Source organism: Cornus florida, unplaced genomic scaffold, assembly GCF_030987335.1.
Source record: "Cornus florida cultivar Cherokee Brave unplaced genomic scaffold, ASM3098733v1 CherokeeBrave_3.0.0_Hap2_Chr06, whole genome shotgun sequence".
NCBI lineage: Eukaryota > Viridiplantae > Streptophyta > Magnoliopsida > Cornales > Cornaceae > Cornus > Cornus florida.
In genome coordinates this window covers 94,361,592-94,378,687 of record NW_026775576.1, presented here as the reverse complement: position 1 = coordinate 94,378,687, position 17,096 = coordinate 94,361,592, and the positions used below count along the sequence as shown (strand labels likewise).

The 17,096-nt window shown below is 36.0% G+C and overlaps 1 protein-coding gene across 3 annotated transcripts; it reads left to right on the top strand.

The window, feature by feature from the left end:
• The first annotated feature begins 3,658 nt into the window (after positions 1–3,658).
• LOC132312994 (uncharacterized) lies at positions 3,659–10,805 on the top strand. Of its 3 annotated transcripts, none has more exons than XR_009483358.1 (3): positions 3,659–5,828; positions 6,120–6,432; positions 10,212–10,805. XR_009483358.1 is itself a non-coding variant. In XM_059811592.1 (3 exons), the coding sequence occupies exons 2-3, from the start codon at positions 6,138–6,140 to the stop codon at positions 10,229–10,231; spliced, it is 315 nt and encodes a 104-aa protein (XP_059667575.1). In that variant the 5' UTR covers positions 3,659–4,183; positions 6,120–6,137; the 3' UTR covers positions 10,232–10,805. The 3 variants fall into 3 exon arrangements, 2 of the variants coding, with proteins under 2 accessions (XP_059667575.1, XP_059667574.1); XM_059811592.1 differs by having other exon boundaries at positions 3,659–4,183; XM_059811591.1 differs by having other exon boundaries at positions 3,659–4,183; positions 5,659–6,432.
• Positions 10,806–17,096: the final 6,291 nt, after the last annotated feature.

Here is a 17,096-nt window from a genome sequence, read left to right as displayed (position 1 = left end):
TATGTGTGTGTGTGTAAAATTTAAGAACATAAAATTGGTATGAAAAATGATACTTTGCATTTCATGGTATTTTTGTCATTTTTTTTTTTTGTCAAAAATATAATGTTATTGAGGTCTTTAAACACAATGAAGTGGCAACTTAGTTATTTTTTAAACTATAAGAGCATCTTCAATGGCCCTCAAATGGGCTCTCAAACTCAAAATGTAGATGTGGCCTCTCAAAAGGCCTCTAATATTTGAGATTCTCAAATGTATTCTCAAATGTAGCAACTCTCAAATGGCCTCTCAAACTCAAAATATAACAAGTGGATGAAAATGCATTCTTAAAAGACCTCTCATATTTTGAGATTGTCAAAAGTTGCTAAAATGAAAATAAGGCACACCAATGAGCTCTCAAAACATAGAATGGTTGTTGTGTCAAAAAATAGCATTTTGGATGAAATGCACCATTGGAGCTGAATTGCAAAAATATAACATTTTGACACTATAGCTCCTCTCAAAATATAGATTTGACATGTAAATATAGCATTTTGTATTGGAGATGCTCTAAGGGATGTCGTTGAAACGCTTTACTCATATATAATTTGCCCAAATCAAGGGAGATCGGTATAATTTATCCTAAAAATTATGAATTATATATATATTTTGTATTTAATTTAATTAATTAATTAATTTTTTTTTTGTCATTGGTAAGAAATTCACACACATATCACTCATACACCCACTTTGCTCCTTTGGAGATTCAAACCCTCACCATTCATTTTGAAAGATAGAGGAGATACCATTGGACCACATTATAAGGATCTTCTCGTAATGCATCTCTCCAAACTGAAACTAAAGATTAATATTAAGATACGTCATTTAAGACCCCTTACTTACACTACATGTTTTGGGACCAAACGGACGTTAACAACAGACCTTTTCAACCTCCCTATCCGTTAGCATAATGCTTCCATCTCTCTATCACTCTCCGTCCGCCGTCACGGACCGTCGTTGCTGTTGTTGTGGATGAAAGTAGCATTTGCCGTCTCTGCAGATCGTTTCTAGTAGGGGTGAGCAAATAATCCATTAATTCGTCAATCCAGTCCGAACCAATCTGATCCGTGTGGTTCGGTTCAGTTTTCAGATCTCATGGTTCGGTGATGGTTTGGAAAATTTTCAATCCGGTATTCGTGGTTCGGTTAACGGATTGGCCCCTGAAAAAACCGATCCGAACCGTTAACCGATTCGAACCGAATCGTTGCCAATCCGAACCGTTAGTCAATCCTAACCGAACCGTGAATAATATATTATATATATATATATACACACACACACAATATTGAATATAAGTATACTTATTACCGTATTTCTTTTTTCTTTTCTTTTTTAATTCATTATTCTAACCCTAGGTCCCAAATAAGTCATTACTCTCATCTGGCATCTTATTAGTCATCACAGCCGCGCCTCTCTCGCCTCTTCTCTCTTCCCCCTCTTCTCTAGACTCTAGTTATCTTTGTCGTTGTTACAATCTTCACTCTTCACCTCCGTTTTTGTTCACTCTTCACCTCACAATCTCTCGCCTCTCAATCCATTGTTCACCAGATTTGAAGCAACGGCGACCTCTTCGAGTGGATCTACCTCTTTTCTGGTGAGTTCACAAAATTTTTTGTATGGATCTTCTTATTCTCCTCTTCTCTGAACATTTTTTGTAAATAACATCAATATTTTCTGTTAATCACCATAACACAGTGATGGATCTTCTTATTCTGGAAGACGACACCACCGACGGCCATCCCGTGGCTGAACTGTAACTGTGTGGCTTTGGGTTCCACTGTGTACGCCATCACGGAAGGTTCTCGTATTTGTTCGGTGAACACCGCCGATCTCTCAGATCGCTGGAGTGCGATTCAGGCCAGTGCTAGTAGACCTTCAATTTATTTTCCTTTGTCAAGATAGGGAATCCATTGCCCTAACCCTTCCCAAGATGTAAAGTTAAAGTTTTTCATTGGAAAATAGACCCATATGAAACTCTATCTCGGATTGAGTAAGTGTTTTGCTTTTTCTGAAATTTTGATTCTTTGTGTTTTTTTTTTTTTTTCATTTAGGGTTTCCTTGCTGCCATGGACTCTTATTGATTTTGTATTCATATTTTTTTTTTAAAAAAAATGAACAAGATTGACACAGTCCAATCCGCATAAACCGAACCGATCCGATTCGTTACTTCACGGATCGATTTGGTTCGGATTGAAGGCTCCCACAGATCGGTTCGGTTTCAATTTTTGCCAATCCGTGGAGACCGATTCGGCTTGATCTTTATCCCCAAACCGAAACGATCCGAACCGTGATCAGGCCTAGTTTCTAGCGTATCAATCACTCTCTCTGTCTACTTCACTCTTTCACCATCTATAGAAAGATCGCCGCTGCCGTGGGCCATCGTCGCCGCTGTCTCTACAAATTGTTTCCAAGGAATCAACCACTACATTTTCCCAACAAAATCCAACAGAATTGGCGGCGCCACCACCATCTCCATAACCGGCCACAACCACTAGCAGCTATTTCACTCCGGCAAATGAACCACCACCAGGGACGGATCCAGTAAGTTGTGGGATGGAGGGGGGCAAAAGTGAATTTATTGTAATTTTTTTTGTAATTTTAGGGGGGGGCAAAGTGAAAATTTTATAGGTATATAATTGAAAATAAGAAAACTTAGCGCTATATAACAATATTAAAAAAGAAAAAAAGAAAAAAAAAATCAGTGGGGGCAATTTTGCCCCCATTGACTTCAATGTGCCCTCGTCCCTGACCACCATTACAATCTATAGCTTCACCACGCTATCTCACCCCACAACCACCGTCATCATCTCACCCCACCACCACTAAAACCCATAACCGACGATGATTTAGTGGTATTCGGGCTAATGATCTCCACAATTGTTTGTTAGTAACCTAGTGAGAGAGGGGAAACGTCACGAGTGAGGGAGCACGATATGGTCTAGGTTGCAAAGGTCTGTCGATAACGTTGGTACAAAAAGGGTATAGTGTAGGGGACAAAAATCATGTAAGTAAGTGGTTTCAAATGATGTGTCTTAATATTAACCTTTGGATTTGGAGATGATGCATCAAGAGAGGATCCGAATCCTTGGGCCATAAGACCCTTGGTCTAAAAATTATGTACTACAGTAACTAGGTTTTTACAGGGACTTTTTTATTATTATTTTTTTATTTTCCTAGTTGATACTCACACACCACTCTTCAATGAAAATGTTTGCACTTAGTAGGATTCGAACCAATACCATGCCCGGGATGAAAAAAAAAAAAACTCAAAAATATGTCTTAAAATCAAATGAAAATAAGCCACGTTATTTCTTTCCATACCAATTATGTGTTTGAAAATAACAATGAACTCAAAAGAGAAAATATGAGTGTAAAATGCATATATCACACTCTTTGTGTGGCAAACACTCATACAATATCAATTTGTGCAAATAATTTCAACTTGATAGATTTTAGATAGACTTTGTCTAAATTACCCTTATGGGGACCATTTATACTTTATTTTTAAAAAAATCATTTTGTGATATGGCAAAAAAGGACAACACTCCTAAGGTGTGAAAAACACTCCTTGGCTGATTATATATATATATATATATTTCCAAATAAAAATTGAACACTCATCTATTTTTATTTTTTCTAATAAATTTTAAATATATTTGTAAGAGCATGTTTGTTCTCCCCTCCCCCTTCATCTCTGTAAACGATTTGAAAAGAAAAAACGGATTTGAATGCTGATACTGGATGGGAGAGAAGTCACGATTCCCGAAGAGAACTGATGAGTTTATTTTCTTGATCTCAAGTTTGCTTTCATTAAAGCAAGCCCATTAGACCAGGCCCTGGGCCTCAGAAGAGCGATAAACATAGATCGGTGCTAGGGTTCGGACAACGGAGCCACCGGAGGGATGGCTGCTGCTTTTGTCAATCGGACGCTATGGCCACCACAATCACCTACGCAGCTGAAACTATGGCCGAGAAGGCTATTGTCTGAATCTGGCTGCGAGATTCTTGAAAGCCTCTGGTAGTGGTGGTCTGACTCCTGATGGAATCAAATCCTTGTCATCATCAATGAGCATTCAAGGCTACCAGCAGAGTCGCCAACTTGCTTTCTGCACGATTGGAGACCCTTCATGGACCGCCATACGAACAGGTTATTCCTACACTAACCTCGTCAAGAAAGATAGTCTAAAATGCTAGATGATGTACACTAGCATTTGGTGATATAAGTTGCTCGTCTTTTGATAGTAATTTGTCTAAAATGCTAGATGATGTACACTAGCATTTGGTGATATAAGTTGCTCGTCTTTTGATAGTAATTGCTGGCATTTTGATAGTGGTTCCTCTATCCATGCGACAAATGATAGAACATTGTTTACAAGGTTTGAGGAATATGATGATGGTTATGGTCTATGTTAATTTTGGTGATGGCAGTCAATATAGAATAGATGGCAAAGGTGAAATCAAATTTCCAGGTGTTGGTGAGTTGAAAAATGTTCATGTGTTGAGGGTGTTAGGATATGTGTGCCCTAGCATAGTAAATTCTAATTTTGGATTGTAAAAGTCATGGTTTTTTATCTAGATATTATTATTAAAGCATTATACAATTGGTGAATGGAATGTATTATTTTTCGATTCATTATGGAATTGATTGTGTCCACTTGATTACAAAATATATTTATATGTATGTAATGGCAATTAATACTATGTTATAAATTAGTAATCACAAATGGTTTAAAGTCGGTAATTATGGATGGACATTTAATTAGTTAAGACTTAAACCGAGTCCACGATAGATTGAGATATATTGCGAGAGCTGTCGTATGCAATTGCTCTCTATCACAGTCATGGCTTTTGACTAACAAGCATGAGAGAAGTATAGACTCTTTTATTAATTAATAATTACTTTGATTTGTTCGGCGGATACCTCGAGATCCTTAGATCGACACTTTGGGTAGTTATGTAATTAATAATTAGAGGTCTATATTCTCAATATTTGCATCAGTGTTATTTGTATTTATTTTGTTTTGATTATGGTTGATCACAAATTAAATTCGAAGGCCTTCATATGTTTTAGACAAATGTTTTCTATATATATTTATTTAATAAATTATTATTATTTTTTGTCAAATAAATATTTTTTTGTGATCGAGCCGGAAATAATCAAAGGTAAAAAAATAATTATATTAATTATGTTGTCGGATTGATGGCTTTAATTATCCGATAAATAATTAAGCATAGAGGGGTCAAAGTGCAACATTGACTTAGAGGTTATTTACTATTTAATTGGAGTGCAATTAATTTCTTTTAGTGGAGTAGAAATTAATTTATAAATTAATTGAATTGCGTCCATGGTTTAATGGACCGGACCAATTATTAATTTATAGGAGCCAAGAAAATAGTAAGCCCAAAAGGATTCTCACCAATAGCCCAAGTTGATATTGGAGTCATGTTAGAATTGAGAAAGTTGAATTAGAGATGGAGAATGATTTATTGTTTCCTTATTCTTATTTTTATTTTGCCTATATATACATGAGTTCATGTATATTTTAGGGGTGACTTTTAGAACAAGAAAAAAGAATACACTTTCTCTCTCTAGATTTTAGGGTTTTGTTTTCTCTTCTAAAGGAGGCCACCACAAGCCTAGATTCCAAGGTCATTCATCAAGGCGTATTGGTGATTCCTAAAGGGAAGATAATAATCAAGAAGAAGGAGAAAGGATCTTGCTAAAGGGATCTACAATAAGTGAGAACATTCACTTTAGAGGAAAGTTCAAAAGGTTTACTCAGACCTTTGATGTAAGTATTCAATCTGTTTATTGAATTATACATCATCTTTTATTTATCTTTGCATAAAACTTGTCTCTATGTGATGAATCAATATCCATGATTGCAAATCCCTCAAAAGTTTTAAAAACTTGCACGTTTCCCAATAGAGGGTTCAGTTGGAAATTAATTGAGTATTAGTAAGTTTTGTGATGATGGTTTTGAAGTGGATTTTACTCAACAGGGTTGTTTTGTAACCAACCAACAGGGTGTGTGTGTGTTCTGAAGGTAATTAGAACTTCTCGTGATATTTATGTAATGCAGCCATATCCACTGTTTTTTATGGTACCTGCTGGCTTCTTGGTTGCTGAGGGCAAAAAAGAGGTGTCCCTTGTCAAGCTTACCACTGCTACAATGGAGGAGCAAGAGCGGGAGGTGGAACCAAAGGACGACAATGGTACTACTACTAATGATGATTACTATGACTTGTTGAGTTTTGAAGGGAAGAAATTAGTATTGAGGACGAAGATCAAGAAGAGTGATCTTTGTCTTCCATGTGAAGGAGGGGACCTCCTCTCATCAGAGGATACCATCTGCTTTGGTTCCTCTCGTGGTTGGTTGCTTGGTTCCTCTGGTGGTTAGTTTTCTGGTCCTCATGACACTGCTCATTGTATTATTTAGGTGCTGAAGAATAATATTATTTGCATTCGACTTTCACTTCGTAGCACTTCACTGGAGTTTTGTTACATTAAGTTCAATTTTTATTGAGCATGTAATTTTCAGTTCCATGTTTTGTGCTTTCATTCATGTTTGTTCAAGTATAAAACTTATTGTTTTTAGTATATTTCGTATGCTACTTAGTTAACTCATAAGATGGTTTTCTGCTACTTAGTTAAATTATAAGATGGTTTTCTCTTTCTCTCTCTATATACAGTATACACACACAGTCACTGAATCTGATCCAGAGAGATGCCACTGTTATTTAATTTGGGTACTAATATAGGTACTCAAGGGGGACTTTCATAACTAGTCTGATGTATTTCTTAAGACTTAAGTGTATTCTGTAACATTGTAGTAATTCTTACAATTTGAAAACAGAATCATTAGTGATAGACAATTATCTTTTTTCGAGCTCTCTATAATTTACTTTATTTAATCACCGTGTCTGCTCCATAAGAAAGTTCACTTTCTATTTGACTCAGACGAATTCGAGTTGGGGATTCTCCATCTGCTGTTGTTCTTTGAGGAGGAGGAGAACAAGTTCTAGGTCTTTTTATTCAAGTGCCATGTTGGAATTTGAATTGTTTAGCTTTGTAGCTCACTAGACAATGGTATGCATCAATTTAGAGTGATGAGTAGCATTTGATCAGGCTTTAGTTGAGTGGGTTGATTCTTGTTAAGCACCAACAAACCTCCTCTAAGTTTAGTTAGTTGACATCAACTTAACCAACCATCCTTAACTCTAGTTGAAAGAGAGAAGTCATGATTATAACCCACAAACACTGCACAAAGCATTCCACAGATTCCCACTGATTCACATTGAAATTCAACTTATAACAAAAGTTGCCTTGGCCGGCTGAAAGTGAAACTCCTCCAATATTTGTTCCTCCTCCTTAGGAAAATCAGACACTTATTTTATTGAAAAACCTGTAAAGCTGCAGAAGATCCCCAGACGGCTCTACCAAATATTTTTACATGAATAGAAGAGTTCGTAGACAAGTACTCTTTCATTTTCTGCTGAATATTTGGTGGGGTCGATGGCTGCATGTTTAGGAGTACAGGTCTCCCTTTCCTGTTTCTGAAGTCTTAAAGCCATGGTGCAAAAATCATGTGATTTAGAAAGCACAAGGAGATAATCTATATATTGTTTTAATTGACGTGTGATATTTCCACTATCAAATTTGTTAGTTTTTTGAGTCATAGAAGATATTGGAACTTATTATCAGTTGTTTTCGTTGAACATTGATGTTTGAACTTTCTTCTTAAGTCCAAGTTTGATGGGATGGATTTTCTTGATCCTAGAGGTCACTCCACTGTGGAGCATCAAGCTTCTGGAGTTCCCTAGGCAGGCATGAGATACGTCCGGATGTATGCCCACGGAGGCATTCATGCATGTGTAAGGAGAGACTCCTCCTCCTCTTCTTCTTTTTCTAACTTATCTTCGCTTCTTTTGTTCTTACTCCCTTCTCCTCCCTATCACTCTCCCTTACCTCTTTAGGGTCTTCTCTTTTGTACATTTCTCTGATTTCTCAAATATGTACCTTAACCTATCTACTCTCTTAAATATCTCTAACCTATCCACACTCTTCAATATCTTATGTTTTTCTCCATCCTCTTTTCTTCTCTTTTCTCTGTTGAAATATATCTCTGATATACTATTATCTTCTTCTATTTATGTTATATGAATTGACTTACAACATAAACTAGGGTAAATTCATATGTACTGAAAATTAGTCCCTGGAGGTAACTGGTGCAGTAATTTGTCCCCAAACATATTGTATATGGAAATAGATGCTATAAATTCGGTACATAAGGGAGTATGGAAAACGATTTGCTGTTCATGAATTATGAAGATGCTGGTTAGAGACCCAGATTGTCTTGTTTGAATTATTTTTACGGAGCATGTGGAGAAGTTTTCTGGTCCCCATGACATTGCTCATTATTCTGTTTATGTGCTGAAGAATAATATTATTTGCATTCGACTTTCAGTGCCGAGCACTTAACTGGTGTCCTGTTATACTAAGTCATTTTTTGTTGAGTATGTAATTTTCTGTTCCTTGTTTTGTGCTTTCATTTTTGTTTGCTCAAGTAGAAAACTTATTGTTTGTGGTATATTTTATGAATTAATTAACTCTTATGATGGTTTTCTATCTCTCTCAACACACACACACACACAGTCACTGACTCTGATCCAGAGAGATGCCGCTGTTATTGAATTTGGGTACTAATATAGGTACTAAAGGAGGACATCCAAAATGATTTATCATTTGGATACTAACTTCTTATGTATAACTCATTGAATTGCATGATTCCTCCTAATTAAATATATAGTAATTTTCTCACTTTAGTTTGACAACTCTTTAACTTCTCCAGTTGAACCACTTAGATAGTCATCCTGTCTTCTTCGGATTGGGTGAACCCAAAAAAATGCTTCCTTGAAAAACCACGTCTGCTTGTGCAGATTGTTCAAATCTGGATGTGCTGTTTTTTTTATATTGAAAAAGAAGAAGACAGGTTTAAGGAGTGGTTTCTCTCTTCTAGGATGGGGTTGGGATAAGGAAACCATATCCGGAACTTTCAACCCTGCCATCCATATATATATATATTTTTCATATCTAGTCCGATGTCTTTCTTAAGTGTATTTTATAACATTATAGTAATTCTCTGAAATTGGCACTTTTTTTAATGAATGTTTTGTTAGGTATAGAACTTGGCAGGGCTATATTGTCATAATTCACAACTATTTGTTCTTGCAAATTATAATTGTCATGCATATTTCTGGTACTAGTCACTACACATTCTGTTTGTCAAAATATTTGGAGCATGATGCTCAACTTTGGTTTTGTATGTATATCTGTACTGGATCTTAAAGTTCATTCCTGCTCTTCGTGTGCACAAATTTGGCATATTAGTATTGACTTGAAATTTATGGAACCAATTGGATGTGACCTCAAATCGATTGTGAAGGTAAAACTACAGTTTTAGACTTCCACATTAGTTTTACATTGTTATTTTTGCAATAAATGTTTCTCTACAGGGAAAAGTAAGTCCCATTTTTTGTAAAGAAAAAAAGAAAGAGAAGAGTTTTTTTTTTTTTTAAATTTATTTTTGTAAAAAAGAAAAAGAAAAGAAAGAGGAGTTTCCTGACTACAATTTCTGCATTATTTTAATTAGGGTCTTTCCAAATGCATACGAGTAATTTGTGGAAGGATTTGCCAATTTGGGGTGATTACACTCATAATACTTCTGTGTCTTGAGAGTGTTAGAAACTTGGGAATGATTTTTTAGGGTATTGAGTGGCTATAGAAAGCTGTTGAAGGAGTAAAAGGAAAAATTATGAGAAGAAAATTTCAAGAATTGGTTGATATAATCTTTTGATGATAAGAATAAAGGTGTGCTTGGAATGGCATTCATGAAATGACTTCTAATCATTTGTTATTAAATCATGAAGGCTGGCTTTGCTGGAATGGATCCCAAGTTTCCTCAACTGCTTTGCCCAATTTATTCTTTTAATGTATTTTTTCTTAATTTACCCCTGTTTCTCTTCTTTGTCTAGATCTATAGTTTTCATATTTATGTACATAAAATAAAAAAACATAATTTATTCATTTTATTTTCTCTCTGCACTCTGAAAGTGTTTATTGTATTATTTTCTATTTCAATTTATTCATTTTGGTTTCTTTTATCATGTGGCAGTTATGGAAAGGGAGAAATGATTGGTGTTTCAACAGTAAGCAATGGTCTCCTCAAGACATTATTGATCGTGCCTTGTTCAATTTTCATGAGTTCTGGGCAGTTCATTATCGGGAGCACCCCTTCCACAGACCCGAGTCTTTCTCTATCAAAAGGAGTTCCAAATGGCAGCCCTCTATGTGATGATGCAAAAATTGAAGCTGGAACCTGAGACAGTTGAAATTCTTTAGAAGCTGATAATTAGGATACGGGTTTGGGATGCTGACTCATAGTTGGTCCTGATCACGAAATCTTGATGGTATTTAGATGTAATCAGTTTTTAGGTTATTCCACATCCTTTTGAGAAAATCTTCTATACTTTTCAATGATGCTTCCAAAAATAATTGAGTTTAAGAGAAACAGTTGAAGGGATTGAAGTAAGTGTCTAGTAAAAAGAAAACAAAAAAGTTACTTTCTTATTTTGTTGATGCCAGTTTCTATGGGTTCTAATGATGAGTTTTGTTTTTCTTAAGAAACTGTTGGGTGTATAAATGACATTTCTTGTAGGAACTGCTATTTCTTGTAGGAACTGCTATAATATATTTTCCTTCTTAGAAACCTTCTGCTTGTGCTTATTCACAATTTAACCTTTTTTTGTTCACAAACCACCTCTGTTTTTTTCGAATTTTGGGCATCCTTTAATATTATCCTGGTATGGTTTATTTATTTATTATTATTATTATTATTTTTGGGTAAAGATTTATCTTGCTATAGTTGCAAATAAAGATATGGACATTTCAGACAGTGTCATGTAATGCACATAATTTATGTGGTATGTAAAAATGAGTTGCCCACCGTTAGAAAGACAACAAAAAAATAACAAAGATGGACTCAAGAATCACTTGATTCGGAGTTCGAATGGCAAAGATATCAAGTTCTAAAATCGCTTCTATTACACATCAATTTCAATAAAAAGAAGTAATATTAAAATGTTTCCAGCTAATTATGTTTGGAGTTGAGAACTAAAAAGATAAAGAGCCACCCGCATCCCCAAGTATTCATAGAATAGATATTGAAAAAACAGATACGTGGATTTTAAACGAGTGGAAAATGAAAAAGAACCCACTCTAGTCCAAAGTAGATGCTCCCTCTTGGCATTGAGGGCACCTGTTTTGTTGATTAATCTAGAACTCATGCATGAGACGTTAAAAACATCATCCCCTCTCAGTAGATACTCTGGCTCCCTCTTGGCTTTGAGGGCACGTGTTTTGTTGATTGATCTAAGGCTCATGCATGAGATGTTTGTAATGGCATCCCCTCCTACAAACATTTAATGGTTTACAGAGATAAGATGAGAAAGTGGGATGGTTTTGTGTATGTACCATCTATCTTTTTATACAGAGTTCAATTCACACACATTGCAGTGAAACACAGTATATTGTATCCATTCATCGCAGATAAAGATAGATATGTAATGACAAGGTTTAGCAAAATCATCACATGGCTATACTTGTGAATTCTGTGACCAGCTACGTGAATTAAGAGAAAGCCTTAAAAGTAAAACAGCCTTCAGGTCATGGCAGATAAAGAGCTGAAGGCTATAGCAGATAAAGAGCATACCTTACTCTTTATCTGCCATGGCCTGAAGGCTGTTTTACTTTTAAGACTTTTTCTTAATTCACATGGTTGGTCACAGAATTCACAAGTATGGCCATGTGATGATTTGACTAAACTTTGTCATTACATATTTATCTTTATATGCCATAAATGAATACAATATATTTCATTGTAATGTGTGAATTGGACTATTAAAAGATAGATGGTACATATACAAAATCATCCCACTTTCTCATCTTATCTCTACTAGCTAGAGTATGCAGCATAAGTAACATGAACAACAAAACAACACTAAAAAAACGTAAATTAGGCTGATGTAGTAATTATATGCCAATTCTCAGAAAAACTTTTCTAATTTAATATATTGGATATCAACACCACCAAATGATTCAAATGCTTGGAACCATCCACAATTTTTATTAGTAACAGTGCATCATTTAGATATATAATTTCTATTACAATTCCAACGGGTTCCGCCAACAAACGCTCAATAAATGTTCCCTGTAATTTAGGGATGGATCCAATACCTGTACTCTAAACCATTAAATGAATAGAGGGACGTCACGAAGAGAACATTGATGAGTTTGTTCTCTGAAAGCCCATTAGATCAGGCCCATAAACATGAGAGGTGCTAGGGCTCGGACAAAGGAGGGAATAGCAATGAGATAGGTGCGCGGGTTCGGACAAGGGTTCTTCTTCTTGCATAGAAGCAGCGGCTGGTGGCAGAGTCGCCGGAGAAATGGCTGCTTTTGGCCGTCGGATGCTTTCCTGTCACAGACCACCATCACCAACGTTACTGAAACTATGGCCAAGAAGCTGTTGTCTGTGTCCGGTGGCGAGATTCTTCAAACCCTCCGGTAGTGTTGGTCTGACCCTTCACGGAATCAAATCCTTGTCATCGGTAAGATCAATGTCGTCATCGCTTGTAACGTCTGAACACCCGATTCAAGATATCATTAACAGTAATCACAAATGCACGGTGATGACCATACAAGACTACCAGAGTGATTTCTACAGGGACCTGGTAAAAAAAGAGAGTCTAAAATGCTTGGTTACACACACTGCATGTAGAACACTTGGTTGGATACTTGATAGTGGTTGTGCTAGGCATTTGACAGGTGATAGAACATTGTTTACCACATTTGAGGAAGTAGATTCAGGTGATTCTGTTGTTTTTGGTCATGGCAGAGGATCTAAAGTATCTGGTAGAGGTAAAATCAAATTTCCATTTGTTGGAGAGTTGGAAAATGTTCAGTATGTTGAGGGTTTACCACTCAATTTCTTGAGTGTTAGTGAGTTTTGTGGCGATGGTTTTCAAGTGAAGTTTACTAAACATGGTTGTTTTGTAATCAACAAACAGGGTGAGTGTGTTCTGAAGGGATTTAGAGGTCCTAATGATCTTTATGCAATATATTCAGATCCACTGTTTTTTATGGTACCTGCTGGCTTCTTGTTTGCTGAGGGCCAAGAAGAAGTGTCCTTTGTCAAACTTACTACTACTACAATGGAAGAGGAAGAGGACAATGACAATGACAATAGTACTACCAATGATGATGATTACTATGACTTGTTGAGTGTTGAAGGGAAGAAAATAGTATTGAAGAAGAAGATCCAGAAGAGTCATATTTGTCTTCCATCCGAAAGTGATGTCTCACCAGACGATGCCATCTGCTTTGGCTCCTCTCGTGGATGGTTGGCCTTTATCTACCCTCGCAATTCTTCCCTCTACCTCTACAACTCATTTTTCGATGCCCCCTACATCCTCCTCCCTTCTCTCATATCATCTCCACGCCAAAGTAGAAGATGCAGCAAAAATTCCTCCTCCTCTCCCTCCTCCTCCTCATCCTTTAATAATAATAATATTACTACGGAATACATGATTCCACAAAAGATTCCTGCTGTATCTTCTGAACATGGAAGTGAAGATTGCTTTAAAAAGTTTGTTTCTTCCTCACTCCCTCCATACATTGACAATTTTATAGTGATGACCATCCAAGGCTACCAGAGTCATCATCAGCTTGCTTTCTGCTGGATCTTTGACTCTTCATGGACTGCCTTAGACGGAACACTTGCTCCCTACAGGGACCTCATATACTTTGAAGAGCACGAACTATTTTATGCTTTGGGCTGTTGTGGTTTAGAAGCTTGGGATCTTTGCAATCCTGACTCTCCAAAGAGTACTTTCATAACTGAATCCATGCCTCCCACAATGAGTTTTGTCAATGAGGTGGTGGAATGCTGTTGTGCCAGTAGTTATCTAGTGGAGTCTTTAGGGGATCTGCTAATGGTTAATAGGTACTATTCTAAGGCTGTTTGTAGCAAGACCGTTGCATTTGAGGTGTATAAGCTGGACTTTGTTCGGAAGGATTGGGTATATGTGCCAAGCTTAGGCGATCGTGTATTGATTGTTGGTGCCAATCATGCAGTCTCTCTCTCGTCCCATGGTTTCCCTGGTTTGATCCCCAATTCCATTTACTTCACTGCCTATGACACTTCTATATCTAATGATTTGGGTTTCTTCAACTTGGAAGATAAAAGCATCTATCGGCGCCACTTGGGGAAGAAGAAGGTTAAATTTTCTCCTACTTGGATTGTACCTTAGCTATGATTCTAAGTGAGAAAAAGGTTGATATCATCCACCCATTTTGTTTAACCTTGGATTACTAATTAACCCAGTTAACTCTCACTTGTGCTTCACTGTTTTCCTCAATCTTTTATTCTCATGTATTAAGTAGAAGCTATTACAAGTAATAGTTACGGCGAGGGAACTACATGGTCGGTGTTGTCACCATATATAATATAATATACTATACTTTGTTGGTGCTGTGCGCAACTGTTTCCGTATAGTTTACGATTATGGTGATATTCAGAGCAAAGTCGATAACTAATTTAATTCTGTCATTGATTGCCTAAGTGTACATGGTTGCTTTGTTTTTTATTCTCCTTTTTCCTTTTCTCCCTTTTAGTTAGTTAGTTAGTTCTGAAGTTAAATTTATATAATTACAAAATTAGCACTTAATTATGTGACCATAATCCATTTTATAATTAATTGGATATTAAGATCCATATGAACCCCCTCTGTGTTTAAAGATTGAAATGAAGTCTGATTAATGTAGGATTGTAGGCCATGATAAGGTAGTCCTCATATTGTAATATCTCGTTGAAGTTCAAGTTACAGGTTATTAGGATTTGGTTGTAGATGCATTAGTCTTCCCGTCTTCTTGTTGCAGGATTCCCTTCTTCATGTAATTAACATTTAGGGTCAAAATAAAAGCTTAATTGGCTGATGAGTTCTTTGTAATCGTTTTTCCATTATTTTGACGAATTAATGTTGAAGCTTTTTGGGGTTTTGTTGTTGATTACCTACCCGGTGGTATTATGACCTTCCTCATCTCTCTATTCTTGAAATGGTACATGTAGCTCTAGTTGCTTAGTTTCATTTCATTAGGCAGGCATCTTGTACCAGTTTGCTTTAAAGTCATTCATTTAACCTAGAGGAGGCCTCATATCAGGATCATTAGCAATGGAAAATACTCTATTTTTGAGCTCCCTATAATTAATTACTGTTGTTTAATCTGTGTGTCTGGTCCATAAGTTCAGTTTTCCACGACTCAGACGGCTATTGGGGATTCTCAATCTGCTGTTGATGTTGTTCGTTGAGGAGGAGAAATTGGTCTAGGTCTTTTTATTTAAGTGACATGTTGGAATTTGTCTTGTTTAGTTTTGTAGCTCTGCAGGCAATGGCATGCATCAATTTAGAGTAACGAGTAGAATTTTGATCAGGCTGCAGTTGAGTGGGTCGATTATTGTTAAGCACCAACAAACATCTGATTAAGATTGCAGACTATCTTATACAATCCCACGATCATTCAATGGACGATAGTTTTGCGAGGAAGACAGGAAATTTTTCATTCAAAATAGCTTGGAATGTTTGTAGATCCCATGTTGCTAAGGTTCCTTGGTGCTCCCTTGTTTGGAATGGTTGCAGGCCTAAGAGGATCTCAATTTGTACTCTTTTAAGTATTGCATCATTCTTCTAATCCTTCTTTCTTTAATCTGAGAAGGAGAGGTTTACCGATTCCATCTATTTGTCATAATAGTATTTTTATCACCCCATTAACGGCCAATTGATGGGAGATCCTTATTTGCCCTTACGATAAAAGTTTTCAGAACCTATAGAGAATTATATGAGTTATATCTATATATGCATGCTATAGGGGTGTTAAATGCCCGCAAGCCCCCTACATTTGGTCTGAGAGAAACAGAAGACTCCATTCCATCAATGAATCTAAGTATGGAAGCTTGCTGATTTTATTGCTATATATTGATTTCTGTTTTCATTTATTAGTTTTTGTAGCTTCTAGCTCTTGAATTTTATTTTGTTTGACATGCATAACAAACAGAACAATGGTATGTAATGTAATGGTCGTGCCAGCTATAAAGACGAATTTTATATAATGTTAACAAGGAGAGTATATATATAAATTGATCCAATCCCCACACACAATATATATATATATATATATAAACACGCACACATTATCATGTGCTTTATCGTCCTTGCTCGAAGGGTGGTAAGGTTTTTATGATTATAGATCATATATATATTGACACCATACATAAAAATGTGGGTGCAAATATCTGCTTAGTTAGCACCCATGATCAAGATTGTTAATTGTAACTGTGTGCAGTTCTTGGATTCAACTGTTGATCTCATGAACAAATTATTTATTGATCGTCAAGTAAATCATATGTAGTCTTCTTGCAAACCAGAATATTTCAGTTTAAATATAGAATCAAATTCTGTTTAATTTCAAAATTCAAAAGTGAAATAATTCAAACTAAAACTTCAGATTATGGAAGCTTTTGTAAATCCACTGATTTCTTTTGTTTTTGCATTCAAGTCAGAGCAGGTCTTGCAGGTTCACCCAAATGTAAAATCCAGCATACTTAAAAATTAAAGAGAAAATAGTATGTGTGTCTATTCCAAAATAGTTATTTAACACCCCATATTCAGTTATTAACACAAAATATCTAAAAATTCCACTAATTTTTTAAAAAAATCATCATATCACCCTCATTTCGTTTGTTTGTCCTTAGAAAACTTTTAAATATTATATGATCAAAATGTTCATTCCCCGCTTTGAATTTGTGATCTACAATTCGTCAAGATAATCTCTCTTGTACTTTTCGGATATGCTACAAAATTGTTGGGATTGTAAAAAGGATATTGGACACCTTTTGCCCAATCACTAGTGATAAATTTAGCCCTCGAATTCTTGACTTCAAACT

Excerpts from the sequence above, each read along its gene's own strand:
- LOC132312994 (XM_059811591.1), top strand. The coding sequence starts at position 6,114 with ATGCAGCCATATCCACTGTTTTTTATGGTACCTGCTGGCTTCTTGGTT. Across the intron at positions 6,433-10,211 it reads GTTGCTTGGTTCCTCTGGTG|TTATGGAAAGGGAGAAATGA; the intron begins GTTAGTTTTCTG and ends ATCATGTGGCAG.